Source organism: Helianthus annuus, chromosome 11, assembly GCF_002127325.2.
Source record: "Helianthus annuus cultivar XRQ/B chromosome 11, HanXRQr2.0-SUNRISE, whole genome shotgun sequence".
NCBI lineage: Eukaryota > Viridiplantae > Streptophyta > Magnoliopsida > Asterales > Asteraceae > Helianthus > Helianthus annuus.
In genome coordinates, this window is record NC_035443.2 from 159,955,596 (window position 1) to 159,971,699 (window position 16,104).

General features: G+C 35.8%; 2 protein-coding genes across 3 annotated transcripts; one reads left to right on the top strand and one right to left on the bottom strand.

The window, feature by feature from the left end:
- Positions 1-1,121: 1,121 nt before the first annotated feature.
- On the top strand, positions 1,122-3,017 carry LOC110942135. Of its 2 annotated transcripts, none has more exons than XM_022183861.2 (2): positions 1,122-1,635; positions 2,655-2,813. In XM_022183861.2, the coding sequence occupies exons 1-2, from the start codon at positions 1,224-1,226 to the stop codon at positions 2,672-2,674; spliced, it is 432 nt and encodes a 143-aa protein (XP_022039553.1). In that variant the 5' UTR covers positions 1,122-1,223; the 3' UTR covers positions 2,675-2,813. The 2 variants fall into 2 exon arrangements, with proteins under 2 accessions (XP_022039553.1, XP_022039552.1); XM_022183860.2 differs by having other exon boundaries at positions 1,137-1,635; positions 2,668-3,017.
- Positions 3,018-9,812: 6,795 nt separating this feature from the next.
- On the bottom strand, positions 9,813-14,653 carry LOC110942137. The gene is made up of 2 exons (XM_022183862.2): positions 14,094-14,653; positions 9,813-13,573 (listed from the first exon to the last, which is right to left on the bottom strand). The coding sequence occupies exon 2, from the start codon at positions 13,568-13,570 to the stop codon at positions 12,158-12,160; it is 1,413 nt and encodes a 470-aa protein (XP_022039554.1). The 5' UTR covers positions 13,571-13,573; positions 14,094-14,653; the 3' UTR covers positions 9,813-12,157.
- Between the last annotated feature and the right edge of the window lie 1,451 nt (positions 14,654-16,104).

Genomic DNA, 16,104 nt, shown 5'->3' on the forward strand with positions numbered 1-16,104 from the left:
AGAAATAAGGTGAGTAAGAAGGATATTAGTCAATTGATCTTAGATTTAGATGGTTGAGATTAGTTTAAAAAAATAGTGGAAGGGCATAAAGAGAATTCTACATTTACTGGCTTTCTCTCTCCGTATGCAAGACACATGTCAATTCCCCACATCAATTTAAAACGTCCATACTTTTTCATACGATATTTAAAAAAATCACCATAATAACAAACTTTTTTTTATCTTTTTTTTTTGTAATTACGTTTTTACTAGGGTTTCTATATATTGTGTTATTATCAAAACCTATAACACAATGTTAATTGGGGTTCTGTCGATTGCATTTTTATCAGAACCTGTTACACAATATATTATATGACACAATGAAGATGATATTATATTTCAGTTTTCTATATATTGTTTTATTTGTTCTGATGATTATGTTTTTCAACCGGGTGTGTTTTCTATACATTGTTTATAAATTTTGGTCATTGTGTTTAATATACTATCAATTGTGATTTTATATGTTGTCCATTACATTTTTGTTTTGTTATCCGTTATGTTTTAATCTATTGTTCATTGTGTTTTAGTTTGTTGTTCATTGCGTTTTTAGTCTGTTGTCAATTGTGTTTTGGTTTTTTATTCATTGTGTTTTTCGTCTGTTGTCTATTATGTTTTAGTTTGTTGTTCATTATGTATTTTATTTGTTGTCATCAGTTGTGTTTTTAATCTACTTTTTATTGTGTTTTTAGTTTGATACTCATTGTGTTTTAGTCTGTTGTCCACTGTGTCTTTTATCTGTTGTTATAGATTGTGTTTTTAGTCTACTTTTCATTGTATTTTTAGTTTGATACTCATTGTGTTTTAGTTTATGTCAATTGTGTAATACGCAACTGAGTTTTCAATTTTTTTATTAAGTATAACAATAGGATACTCGTATTAAAGATCATAAGGCGTTCGATTTTATGGTATAATTTTTAAAAACAAATAACGTATAAAATAGTGACATACGTTAAAATAATTGAGACGGGGAAGGGAGAAAATAGCATTTGACTTCCATGTTTTTATTTCCTAGTATGTTATGTATATTGAGTTTTTTTCTAAAAACATTTTAAAACCAAAACTCAGGATGGACACTTCCGTAATTTCCCCCACAATACAAACACCATTACCAACACGTTCATCTTTAAAAGCCACCCTCTTCCAAACAACCTGCAACTACTTCACTTCACACACAATCCACCACCATGCAAACCTCTCATTTCAACTCAAAATCAAAACTTTCCAAACACCCATTTCAAGATTCACAATACCCACATCATAAACCATCACCGGATCACCCAACCGGATCCGGGTCATTGACCCCCCATATCAAGAAAGTGTTTCTTGAAGGGTATGTTCATGAAGAAGAGCTTGTGAGAGCCAAGAGTTTGACTGATGATGACCTTGAAGAACTTAAAGGCTGTTTAGATTTGGGATTTGGGTTCAATTATGATGAGATTCCGGAGTTGTGTAACACTTTGCCGGCGTTGGAGTTGTGTTATTCGATGAGCCGGAAGTTTCTTGATCAGCAGCAGAAGTCGCCGGAAAGTTCGTCGGCGGTGAGTGAGGGGGTGTCGCCGGTGGGTGGGAAAGCTAGTTGGAAGATTTCTAGTCCTGGTGAGAAAGTTTATTATTTATTTATTTTTTGTTTAAACTGACAGGATTTCGGTCAGTATCGGTTCAGTTTATTACCGGATCAACAAAGATATGTCCAAAAAGATATCGTATGTTGCTTTACATTGATTGAAAATTATAAAAACGAATACTAGACTTGCTTTGATAATACCGATACCTGTACCAATTCGGTTGAAATCGGTTTGATTCGACGCAGTACCGGTACGTGTTACCGACACTCGTATAACCTACAATAGCAAAAAAAGATATTATATTTCGTACACAACTTTATTTTCAACAAACTTTATACCAGATAGTCCAGAAAAAAAAAATTAAACACATGTACGTATTCAGTTTTTTTCTTAAACTAACAAACACAAGTTACAAAAGAAAAATCAAATTAGTTAAAAATATATCTTTTGTTAAAATGTTTAAATGGGTCTTTAAATTGAAGCTTTTTAATTTCTTCTGATTCTTATAAGAGAAAAATTAAGTGAACCAGACAACGTTTTTCAAGTGTTGGTTTGTTTGGGAGTGGTGGATCTAGGAATATTTTTCTGTGGGGACTACAAAGAAGGTGTGCCAAAATAGGTCGATAGAAACAACTATGATGGATGCTTACGGTCCGGTTTAGTCTTTTTCGATAAAAATTTTGGGCAGAACCGCTAACTATAGTTTAAAAAAAGAGACAAGCCGAACTGGCAGTTTTTAATAGCTTTGCGGTTTGACGGTTTCACAGCTTTGGACAATTATTTTTTTCAAGAAGCATAATTTTGTAATTTTATATTTTTTTTATCCACAAGAGAGAATCTCTTTGGTTTACATGATCTGTTTCAAGTTTCAAAGCGTAAACTGTCAAATTGTCAAAACTGAACCGTGAACCAGACCATATATTCAACCGGCCAAACCGTCTGACTTTCTTCGGTTTTAGTGGTTTATGAACACCCTTACGAAACATTTACATTAATCAGATTTATCAAATCACTTTTTCTTTTAAATGGTATTGGTCTGAATCTCACTAGACTTCTTTTGCAGGCGATGATCCTGAAGATGTGAAAGCCAGACTGAAATTTTGGGCACAAGCAGTTGCTTGCACAGTCAAATTATGCAGCTGAAAATAACTTAGTACCCGAGCCGAGCCCGGATTGACCCACCGACCGACGTATTAACACCAACATTCGACTAAGAACGAAGTATCGGAACTGATTAAAGCATATATGGAGATTAAGATGGAAGTTTTGATGGAATTGTTATCTGAGGGGTTGTAAATTGTAGTCAGGACAAGAAAACAAAGACATGTTGGTTGTGTATATAATTTTGTCATGTAAATTAAGTGAACAATAAGTTAACATATCTTATTATCGGCTTTGCTTGTTGGTGGATTATGTAGGGGTGTTCACGGTCCAGTTTTACCAAAGTTTTAATAATGTAAATCAAATCAATTGAATTAGTTAGGTCGGTCGGTTGGACGACTTAATAAGGTGGACTGGTTAATACAGTTTGGTTTTGATGGTCAGGTTAACACGGTTTGGTTTGGGTTGGAATAAAGTAAAGATTTTAGTAGGGTTTTGTAAAATCACTGAACCACCCTTTCTAATTAAACTTAACCAAATTTTTTTATACATCTATCTTCTATCTACTATAATAAAAGAAACCAAGTTTTGAACATGTGTCATTCATTGAAGCCATCTATTTTTATAAATAACTAAAATCAATTAAAAGATAATTATACAATTAAATTTAATATAAATTTAAACAATTCATATAGGAGATAATATATAATATTTTAAAATAGAGTAAATTACAAAAATCGTCCTTTACGTATGTCACTTATTGCAAACTGTGTCCTTTGTCTTCAATAATTACAGAAAACGTACTCGATGTTTGCAAACCCTTGCAAGTTATATCCTTTAGCCCTAACTCAGTTAATTTAAATGATTTATTTATTTTATTAAACTAAAATAGTTAAGGGTAGAACCTATTTCAAAAATGTTTAAAAGGTGTTTATTGGTTCTATACTTATGTTTTCGTGTTCAATTCTCAACTCAAATACGGTAATCACTATGTTTACGTGACATTTATAAGAACAATCACCGCAATCACCCCATCCATCATATATCGATCCGTTAGTTTTTTTTAAGATATAAATTTTTATTAAATTCATTGAACCCGTGTAATAAACGAGATTTTTTAAAGATATAACATTTTTAATTTTTACTATACAAAATTACATTTATGCAACTCCTTTAATACTCGGAGTTATCTAATATATAAAATTACATTTATGCAACCAATGTAATAAACGAGATTTTTAAATATATATTGTTTTATTATTTGGTATATAAAATTGCATTTATTCAACCCGTGTAATAAACGAGATTTTTAAAGATATATTTTTTTATTATTTGGAATATAAAATTGCATTTATTCAACCCCGTGTAATACACGGGGTTCTAACCTAGTTAGATTTATATTTATTATTTAGTAGCCTTTGACATATAATATATATTAATTTTGAAATTACTTGAATTTTAGAAATTAAAAGTCTTTAAAAGATATAGCATATATATAAACAGAAACTAAGTTAATTGTTTTCTAGATGTCATTGACGAGGAAAATCAAATCTTAAATCGTGACACGTAGTTGGCTTTGTTTTAAAATTGAGTGCTACACATGTTAATTATTTACTCATAATCAGGTTGTTGAATATAAAATAATGGTACAAGTCAAGTAATTATTTGCAATTTGTAAATATAATAATAATCTGTATTTTATCAATCTTTTAATATGTTGTGAAACAATATGGCTGGTGACAAAATAATTGAATTAGGAGTTTTTTTAGCTTAATTGGAAAAAAATATTTATTAAATTGGTGTTGCTAAAAAAAATATTTATTAAAATATTGTTTTCTTTACAACTTGCTTTTCACTCTCCAAATCTTATTGAATAACCTATATATCTTCTTTAAAATAAACATATTTTTGGAAAACACAATATAAAATATATAACATTAATATTTTAATAATTTGAAAAATAGACTTTCTTTAAGTTAAATAGGTTTTATTTGGTTTACATAAAAATGAATTTAATCGTATCTTGTGAATTTCATTTTTATTTTCAATCTTTTGACCGTTATTTATATTTGAGTAAACTTACGTTTTTCTTCCTTTGATTTGGTTACTTTAACGGTTTTGCCCCAAACCTTTCAAAACAGTCATTTTACTCCCTGATCTATGAAGGCCTTCATGATTTTGCTCCCCGCCCCTAAACGTCATCCATTTTAACAGTTAGGGTTTTAAGCTAGAATTGTAAAGGGAGGGTTGGGACAAGACATAATTGCCCCCTGGTGTTTTGCACGTGACAGATTTTAACTGTTAAAGTGGATGACGTTTAGGGCCGGTGTCACACCCCGATTTCCACACGTTTCACCGGTGGGCCCGGTGGGGATTATCGTGACGTAGTTGGTAACATTACAGTCAAACAACACAATATTTAAATGCACAGCAGAAGCAAAAGGATAGATATATTTCAACCGAATATTATTGTAATATCATGTATCACAAACAGTTGAAAATAATCCACAGGGGATCCAAAATAAATAGGAAACATTGTTCAACAGTTTGACATCCAAGCTTGCGAGACTTATTGTGGACGCTAGGAGAAAGCCAGCCTAGTTCGCTTAGTACCTGCACTTAACCTTTTTGGGAAAATACGTCAGTTTACACTGGTAAATACATTCAACCGACTCATTCGAAAAGTTTAATAAAAATTGATTTGAATGCACGAGGCACAACTTTTATAACTTGGGATCATTATTTGAATATAATACTTGTAAACGAATTACATGTTTCTTATGCGTTCAGTAGCCCGATCCGTAGACCGGTTAAAAATGAATAGACACACCACATTATTTGTTCATTTATGCATTGATGCGTGTGTAGTGCGATATATTTTAGATGTATATTTAAGCCCTTTTTACACTTTTAGTCAAGTTTTAAATTTATAAAAACACGATATTTACTAACAATAAACACACATATGGGCAAGTGCACCCATCGTGGACGTAGTATAGTGTTGGTAAGATACCGAGGTCGTCCAAGGACACAAGAGCTTTTAGTACCGGTTTATCCTCAACGTCTAATCAAATCAAAAAGTGAGAAAAATTGTTTTAATCTAAGAAAATAAAAACTAACTAAATGCTGAAAAATAAAATAAAATAAAAACAGATAGACAAGATGAATCACTTGGATCCGACACGTGTATTAGTATAACCTTTGATTATTTTCTCACTTTTGCACTTGTTTAAGAGATTATCTTAGTTATTGTAGTAGGCCCCTCTTTTGAAGGCGACGTTACCCTCAACCCAGTAGTTTGAGTCAGCAAGGATACAATCCTAAAGGGTCGGATTATTGAAAGATAATGAATTAAGTTATTAATGCAAATTGTGGTAGGCCCCGCTTTCGGCGGTGACGTTACCCTCGGCTAAGTAGTCTGAGTCAGCAGGGATACAGTCCTAAATAGCCGGGTTATAGTATTAATAGTAGTTAACTTATGAGGGGGTCAAAGAGTTTGGATCCCCGCCATCCAATACCTATGGGCATTGAAGGAGATCCTACTAAATTTGACCCAGGTCCCAAGCAGGACCTCTAAACGCTGAACAAGGGCAAGACCCTTACCAAACCGTTCCCTTAACCCCCGACCAGGTAGCCAACATACCTCCATATAGACCGTGGAGATATGAATGGTGAAAATCTTTTATTTTATATAGACAGTAAAATAACGCCAAGGCACCACGGACAAACGATAAGGAAAGATCACCTTCAACATAAGTAACTAGTTATTAAAGTCATTAATACAAAACCAAATAAAAAGTGCAAAAGATTAAAAATAAAAAGTATTATACTAAACACTTGTCTTCACCAAGTGATGTAAGAGACTTAGGCAAACATGGCCTTGATTGTCAAGAACTCTTACGATCAATCTTGGATCCCAAGATGACTCACACACTCTACGATGGACAATGGATGATGGTGGTGGATGATGGTGTTATGGTGGTGGTGGGTGGTGGATGAAGTGTGAGAGAGGTGGTGTGCCAAGGGATGAGATGGAATGAAACCAAGCACTCCTATTTATAGGCTGAACAGAAGGCTGGGCACGGCCCCGTGTCCGCTGGACACGCCCCCGTGCCCGTCTGACACTCTCTCTCCTCATTAATTGTAATTCGCAATTACAATTAATGCGCCTGCTGTACTTTCACCACGCCCCCGTGCCCGCTGGACACGGCCCCGTGGTGGGCAATAGAAGCTTCTATAGGTTTGTCTTTTATGCTGCTTCTTGGGCACGGCCCCGTGTCCGCTGGACACGGGGCGTGTTCAGACTTCTGCTTTCTCTTCTTTGCCTTGGAGGATGCCGTTGAGGGTCCGGGCAGTCTACTTTTATTCCTTTTCTTGTATTTATGCTAGAATTAGTTGTCTTTTTGCTTCTTTTGTGAATTTGAGCTCATTTCATCCTGAAAATACAAAAGAAAGACAAAAACACTCTTTTTCCAACATTAGTACTTAAAAAGGGTTAGTTTTATGCCTTAATTGATGTGATTTATATGTTGCATTTTACACACATCAAATACCCCCACACTTGAACTTTTGCTTGTCCTCAAGCAAAACTCTTTAAATGTGGCTTACACTCCCAAATGGAATAGGTAGAAGAGAAGGTTTTTTTTTTGGCTTGTCCTAGAGTGTCGGGAATCCAAGATCTTTGTAAGTTTTATTTTTATTTATTTACAATCCTATTCGTTATGATTTATTTAGAACGTTTCATAAGATAAATTATTTATTCGGGCATAGCATGCCTTATTAAAATTCCATTTATATACAAGTTCACATACCTCACGGGAGATCACTCAACACTCGGCCGAAGGTGTAATTTTTAGTGAATCACTCGAGAGCGGCATGGAACTTACGCCTTCCATAGGCTTGCCAAGCAATCAATCCTCCTCCTTTTTAACTTTTTACCTTTTTAAATATCAAGAGGACTTTTTGGGTGAAGGGTTAGGCTTGGGTTAAAGGTGGGTGGTTGGGTTAGTGGTTAGTAAAAGGGCGAAAATCGTAAAAAGCGTCGGTTTTCGTGACATACCTTGTTTTTAGTGACTTTTTATTTTGAAGTATTTCTCCAAACAAGCTTTTATATAGCTTTTGTTTGTTTTTGACTTCATCATCTTTTTTTTTTATTGTAAGTCACATAAAATGGCGAGCTTACGAAAAACCGAGCTTGTTACTAAAATAAAGGGTGAAAAATAAAAAGGTTTTTGGTGGGTGAAAAGGTTTTAGGGTAATGAAATGAAAGGTTTAGGCTCAAAGGGGCTAACTAGGGGGATTTTGGGTAGGTGGTAAAAAAATGAAAAATAATGGTGTAGAAAGAAAAATATGGTTAGTCCTAATGCCTCCATCACTTACTTACTTGGGTTTAAGTTAGTAAGGACCGGGAATGTATCGTCGTGGCAAGTTCTAGAGTTGTAAGAACCAAGCGGCTATTCACACAAGAAACGAAAAATGAGCATTTAGTCTAAAGATGTATATTTGTATGCTCAATAAAGGCTCAAAACTCACTTTTGTGGGAATGGGTTTTTAATGTGATCAAGTATATATAATCGAATTTTTAACTAGACTTGTTATGCCGTTTCGTAATTTTCTTATGTTGGTTCTTTGTTATCACGACGCTATCGGTTGTAAATTTGTAAAAATATAACCTTTTTAGAACTTGTTATTTCCAAATCAAACCAAGACAAGCAAATAGTAAAAAAAAACGAAAAGTTTTTGAAAAAAATTTGGGGTGTTTAGCGGTTCCAATAGAGTTTTGTGTAAGGCTTGTAATTAGGATTTGCAAAATTCAAGGTTTTAGCATCCCCCCCCCCTCACACTTAAATTACACATTGTCCTCAATGTGTCCCAAAAATAATATTTTCGGTTGATTAGAATGTGTAAAAGTGGGTTAAAAAGCAAATATTTATGTTACTGGCTTCCTGGACACGGCCCCGTGGTGACCGGGCACGGCCCCGTGGTCAGGTGCCAGTAACAGAAATTAAAGAGTTAAGACAGAAGCCTGGACACGGGGGCGTGTCCGCTGAACACGGCCCGTGTCCAGTTACCTGAACTGGGTGTTTTTCTGCAGGTGGCTCAACACGGGGCCGTGTTGGTTGGGCACGGCCCGTGTTGAGCCTTCTGTGATGGAGATTTGTGTCGGGTTGCTCTGTTCTTCGTGCATGGGTCCATTTTTCTCGTTCCCTTTTTCATCCATTACCACCATGAGTGTGTTTTATTCATTAATAACCATCAATCTTAGAAACCATCATATCATTGCAAACATAGAGAAACATTACATAAAGACTAAAAATAAAAATTACATAAATATTAAGCCGTGGAGTTCTAGCCCTATGTTTTATTTTAATTAGCAAAATTTCCAAGAAGCTATTGATCTTGGTTAGATAAGGCTTCTAGAAACTCCTTCTTCCGGGCGTGGTCCTCCTCATATGTCGGCGAGCCACTCCTCCACCTCCCTTGGAAGGAGAAAAGAGGGCTCATTTGCATTAGTTTGAGGAGTCTCGACTTCCGCTGGAATTTCTTGTGGGTGTTCCATGGGAGGTTCCGCGGGAAAGTCTTCCCACCCGGTAGGGTTGTGATCGACGTCGAAGTACCGATCAAAGATAAAAAGATTATATGCTCCTAAGTACCCTAAATTAGTAGTGGCAAATAGGGTGTCGAACCACGAAGAGCTAGTGGTTGGTGTAAGATCTCAATCGATTGCAAAACATGGTAAAAACTTGAAATTGGATTTGTATTGTGATTTGAGAAACTAGAATTAACTACAATTGTAAATTCAATAAAGTAACAATGAGCACAACCAAATATCAAGTTTGATAGCACAATTAGTAATTTAAGTTTGTGAATCTAGTTTGGTAGATTATATAGACATAATCTTGTGACATCATATGTGAATTGAGTATTGAAAGACCTATACTTGTGTATCTAAGCTTACAACGATTGAACACCGATGTAATTAGGCTATCACAAAATGATCACCATCAAATATAAACATGTTAACATAACCTTCAATCATATATCTTGACATTCAATGATTAAACACCAATTAACTCAAAATACATGAAGTGATTCAAGAAAACAACGTTTAAGAACAATCAACACATGAAATAACACATAAAAACTTAGCAAATGTCATAGATCTCTAACAAACACCATGAATTCATGTCCAACATAGATAAACAACTCAAATTGAACTAAATGGCATACAAACCCTAGCCCTTGGTTGTGATCACAAGGGTTTTAGCCACACATGATCATGCTTGATGAAGAAATGTTGCGATTTCGGTAGCAACTGGAGCAATCTTGATGTTAGAACACTTTGTGAATGAGTATTCCTTGTCCCTTGATGTCTCCTAGCCTCCAATGGTGAAGAATGAATGAAAAATCCCGAAAAAACCACTTTATTTTTGTCCAAAACCGAATAAAACCGTTTTGTATCTGCACCCGGAGTATGGAACGCCGGGTTTGGGAGTATGGAACGCCGGGCAGAAACCCAAACGCCCATGCTTCACTGTCAAACGCTGGTTCCATGTTAAAGTGAACGTCGGGGTGTTCCAAACAAGCCTAGATCACTTTCCTTGAGTTCCTTTGATGTGTGTAAAGCTCCATGTGATAGGTTTATGATTCGGGATCATCACGCAATCTTCCACCGCTACCCTACATGTAAAAATGCATCAAAGTAACATGTCTCGATATAAATTCGATGCTAAAACATATAAATATTAACCATTTAGGCATACCAAAAGCATACGCATCAAACTTCCCCAACTTAATTCTTTTTCGTCCCGAAAAAGAGAATTGCAATGGGATCAGACTGCTTTGCAATCCAAAGACACTTTGTCTCCCCGAGGAGTTCAAAATAGGTTTGATACGGATTGTACAATTTTATGAGATGCAACCTTCAAATAACTTTCAATGTAACACTTGGGTAATGATTAGCTACAAACATATACATATTTTTCACCAATGCAGCTAAGGTCATAAGGCATACCCAACCCACAAGACTTGGTTTAAAAAGGAGTAAGCAAATAGATACAAATTGCCTAATTAAACCTAATATGCCTCAACTTGTCAATACTTAAAGTTTCACACTCCTCACAATGTGTCACTCCCCTCGGGTTCATTTGTGAACTAGTAAAAATAGTACTAGTAATTTTTTCTGAAGCACTCAACCCGCAATTGCAACATTATTATCATATGCTAGTACAAAAATCAAACCGCCACCTATTAACAAAAGACTAAATGCAAATCAAGAGGACTTTATGGGTTGGCTTGGGTGAAGGGTTTGGAATTAACGTTGGAAAATGGCTAAAAGGTGAAGAAATCCGGATCCTACAAACACTCGGGTTATTTTGACCCGTATACACAATGCTCACTTTATGCTATCTTTGTAACCACATACTTTGGTCAATTGGCCTCATACATAGCAACGCTTTTTCTTTCTTTTCTTTTTTTTTTTTTTTTTTTTCAGGAGACAATAAACTAAACAAACTATCAACTTTGATCCGGATTTCATCAAAAAGGTTAAAAGAAAAGGTAGAGATGGCTTCATGGTGAATGGGTGAATATTTGTGGGTTTTAACAAATGAAAGGAATAGGCTCAAATTGGTGATCTAATGGATAATTTAAGGTAGGTTAATCAAATGAAATGGTGTTAATCAAAAAGGGGTATCCTAACGCCTCTATCACTTTTGCACAAATCTCAGTTCAAGATCTTGAAATGTATAATTGCACTAGTTCTAATGAAATGCACAATTTTGGGTAACCCTCTACAAAGAAATGAGCATGATATATGAAAGTGCTCGAATAGGCTCAAATTCTCACGGTAATGGAAGGATATGGGTAAAAGTGTGAAACATGTGTTGACAAGCATATGGCATATTACCCTCAAATAGGCATTTTTATCTATATAACTTACTAAACATATTCTCTCAAGCACTTGAAGGGCTAACCATGCCAAAGGACCCTATGCTTAATCACTAGTTATGCCATGTAATGAATTGTGTTAGCTGATCATACTTACATGCACAAATTCAGTTACTTGAAGGCTTATTATTCTTTTTTTTTTTTTTACAATCTTCCCAAATCCTATCTTCCCTCCATTTCGGATCAATTTCATGCCTAAGTACCACACACCAGAGTTTCATCATTTCCCATTTTGCATGCAATCTCTTTTTTTTTCTTTTCAAAGATTTAATATTGCAACATCATCTCACCAAACAAGCACAACACATGTGATTCTTAGCCGATTAGAATTGATATCTTTATTAAAAACTTAAAACATATGCAACTACATGGAAGTGCAAACTAGAGAGCCAAATTACTATTTTCCTACATGCAACACATAAAACAAAAGAAAGCACGACATCACACACTTCACTTCATGCAAAACAAAAATAAAAAGGTAAGGAAAGAAGACATGCACCTAATCACTGTGAGCCCGGGGGCGGTTCTAGGATAACCTCAGCGTCTAATGTGGGCAAGTGGTGTTGGGTCTGGGTAGAACTTCTTTCAGCAGCAAGTCTTGCCTGTTCAATCCTCCACTGAGATTGCTCCTCTCTTTCTTTAGCTTGCTTTTCTCTTTCCTCAGCTGCCAATTTTCTTTCTTCAGCTGCAAGTCTTTCTTGTTCTTCCCTCCACAGACGATTTGTCTCACACTCTTTCGAAATTCTTTGCCACAAAGCCTTTTCACCGGCTGACCACCTTCCATAACCAAGAGGATTAGGTGTACTCGGTAACAAGACATGTTGCCTTTGGAGTGGTCTTTCCACCATAGCATTCTCCCCTTGTTCTTGCTCTTCCTCGTCTTCATTATCATCCTCGTCAGATCCTTCAGTTATGTCGTCTCTTTCAAAAATTTCCCGACGCCCACTCTTCATGTCAATGAGGACACATCTTGATCTTCCCTTTCGGAAATCCCAATCACCTACATCCGTTTTGTCAATACAAAATGGAGTTTGCCTCATTTTGTAGGGTTTCGCCCCTGCAGGTATGGCTTTTGCATCCATAAGCACTCGAGTCAATAATCTGATGTGAGGAATTCTCTTCCTGTCATAATCCTCACGCGACTCCCACACATTAAGTAGCACAAGATGCTTGAAAGATATGGTGGGTCTCCCGGTTATTAGAGCATACAAAACTCGTATCTCATAATTCCGAATCTTCTCTTTATCTCCCGCTCTTGGAATGACATTCCAGTTAAGGATGCAGGTCAGTAATTTAGGGAGCGGTTTCAGATCCTTCTTGTACAATTTCATATCTTCCCTAATGTCATCAACTTGAAACAATTCCCTCAACATTGTAAGCCAATCATCTCCTTTACCAAATATCTTCTCTGCCGACAAATACTCATACTCTCTTTGAGGGTTGACCGCACCCGTATCGAATTTGACTATCTTGTCCATGGCTTCAAAAGACAACGCTACCTTCTTATTTCCCACATAACCAATCAGTTTAGTAGTAAATGGGGGGTTTTTTCCATCCTTTTTCTCCAGAGTAGACATCCATTCAACAATTTCATCGGTATAGACCTCACTTTTGTTATTATTGTTGTAAGTGAGTGCCGCTTCCCATCCCAATCGTTGGAAGCATTTGACCAGCCCATAGTACTGAAAGTCTGATATCATTGTAAATCTTTCAGCTACTCCCAATTTGTTTCGAGGTACCTTTGAAATCTTTTCAAGATATAACTCTTTTTGGAAATTTTTAAACTTTGATAACCGTTCACCCCTTGACCATTCAGGCAACTCGACCTCCATAGCCTCACTGTCATGAGCAGCACTTGTTCCTCCCTTTTGTTTCTTAGAAGCCGGGGCTTTGCGTTTTCCGTTGTTTTCCGCCATATCCTATAATTCAAGAATGCAAGGTGGTGTCACGAACTCATATCGATAACCATATCAATTTCTTAGCAACACAACCAGACCCTTTTACCAGCCAATGTTCAACATTTGATCCCTTCCAATAGTTAAGTTATCCCGAAACCTCACATTGCATTTAAATTTTTAGAAAGGATCTAAACTGTTATTATTCAAATACCCAATCCATCGTTCAAAACAAATTACAAAAACTACACTCCATCAAGCTTAAATAAACATCATTTATCTCACAACAGTTGTCAACCCTCATAATCCACATTTCAATATTCAACAGTTTACATCAGGTGTTTTTTTTTTTTTTTTTTTTTTTTTTAACTTCCAGCTAACATAAGCAATATTTAACATGACAATCTAATTTTTTTTTCATGCTTTTTACCCCTAATCACCCACTGTTGAACAAGAAACATCTTTTTCTACCCAGAACCATGAATGTAATGAACTATTAAGTTCACATTACTTTCAAAATTAACAAAGAGTAAGAAAACCATACCTTGGTGTCAAATGAAGATGAAAAGTGCAACTGTGAGTGAAGAACACACAAAACACCAAAAAAAAATCGAAACTTTAAAGCTCTGATTTCTCACCAATCACGAAGAATTACCAAAAATTACTTCATAAATTACGTTCTCCTTGAAATTCTAAGCGAGATTGATACCAAATTTGTGGGTTTTGGTTCAGATTTGATGTTGGAGTGAGTTAGGGTTTATGTAAAAAAAATGAAGAAGAGAAGAGACGTGTTGTTGAAAAAGGGTTAAACACTGGGAATAGGTGCAACTTCTTTCCAAATTTTTCGGATTGCGTCAAATAACGGCAGCGTATGAGACGGTGGGGTTCGGCGTACCATACGGTGCTATCAGAGCTGATGGTGGCGTATGGTTTTCGAAGGGTACCGACGTTCCACAGTGAACAATCGGCGTTTCAAATGAAGTGATAAATTGCCGGCGTTTGATACGGTGATTTCCGACGTTTGAAACGCTGATTTCAGAGCTGGGCACTTTTGAAATGTTGAGAAAAAGCTCTAGAAAGTTGATTGGAATGTACCTCTGTGTTCATCTTTACCACTAACAAGATGGGGATTGACTTTTCAAACCACTAATTTTAATTAGTATAGTTTTTTTTTTTTTTTTTTTTTTTTTTTTTTTGAACGTAAAACCAAATGAAAACTTTTTAATTATTAGTATTATTGGTTTTAAAAGCTATGAATAGTTTATTTTATTTTTTTTTTCATAATGATTCTTGTTTAATTTTTGTTTGTTTGATTTTTTTTTTAATTATTATCATTATTTTTTAACCTTTGGTTTGAAAAGTCATATACAAAACGTACCCCTTCCCCAACTTAAAATCGTGCATTGTCCCTAATGCACAAGCAAACTAAAAACGAGTATACGTCACCGGTGAAATGAAACACGAAAACCGTACCATCCTTCCCCAACTTAGTTATTTTGCAAAAGTGATGAGTGAAAATGATGTGATGACAGTGATTCAAAATGACGGGACACACAATGCAAATGCAAACAAACAAACAAAACATGCAAACACACAACGGGTTGCCTCCCGGACAGCGCTAATTTTAATGTCATCAGCCCGACAATACCTGGCCCTTAAGTGGCTTCATAGGATGGTGAATTTGTGAGAAAATTCACCACATCCAATTGCTTTCCTTTGTTGTCAATCATGGTTATGAATGGTTTTAACCGGTGACCATTCACCACTTGCTTCTTACCATCTTTGTCTTCAATCTCAAACTCACCATGATTCCCAATTCTCACGATGGTGAAAGGACCCAACCATTTACTTTTTAGCTTACCGGGAAAGAACTTAATCTTTGAATTGTATAACCAAACTTGTTGTCCCATTTCAAAAGTCTTTGCCCTTAATTTGGCATCATGAACCGCTTTCATTCTAGCCTTGTATGCTGAAGAGCATTCATAAGCTTCATCCCGCAATTCTTCAAGTTCACAAAGTTGCAATTTCCTCTCTTTCCCTGCAGCATCAAAATCAACATTCACAGTTTTCACCGCCCATAAGGCGCGGTGAGCAATCTCAACGGGAAGATGACAACCCTTACCATACACCAACCGGTATGGGGTGGTTCCAATAGGTGTTTTAAAGGCTGTTCGGTACGCCCACAAAGCATCATTTAAGCGTAAGGACCAATCCTTACGATCCGGGCGAACCGTTTTTTGAAGAATCTCTTTTATTTGTCTATTGGAAACCTCCACTTGTCCACTAGTTTGTGGATGGTAAGGTGTAGCAATTCGGTGGCAAACACCATACTGTTTGAGTAATTTTCCAAACTTGAAGTTTTTGAAATGAGTCCCTCCATCACTTATGATGACACGAGGAACACCATATCTAGTGAAAATATTTGCTTGGACAAATTTACACACAACAGCATGATCGTTTGTTTTAGTGGCGATTGCTTCAATCCATTTTGATACATAATCGACCGCCACTAAAACAAAGTAATTTCCAAAAGAGTTGGGAAACGGCCCCATAAA

Bases quoted from the DNA above. Each gene is read 5' to 3' on its own strand.
- LOC110942135 (XM_022183860.2), top strand. From the start codon at position 1,224: ATGCAAACCTCTCATTTCAACTCAAAATCAAAACTTTCCAAACACCCA. The intron at 1,636-2,667 runs GTGAGAAAGTTT...CTTCTTTTGCAG, and splicing joins TTGGAAGATTTCTAGTCCTG to GCGATGATCCTGAAGATGTG.
- LOC110942137 (XM_022183862.2), bottom strand. From the start codon at position 13,570: ATGGCGGAAAACAACGGAAAACGCAAAGCCCCGGCTTCTAAGAAACAA.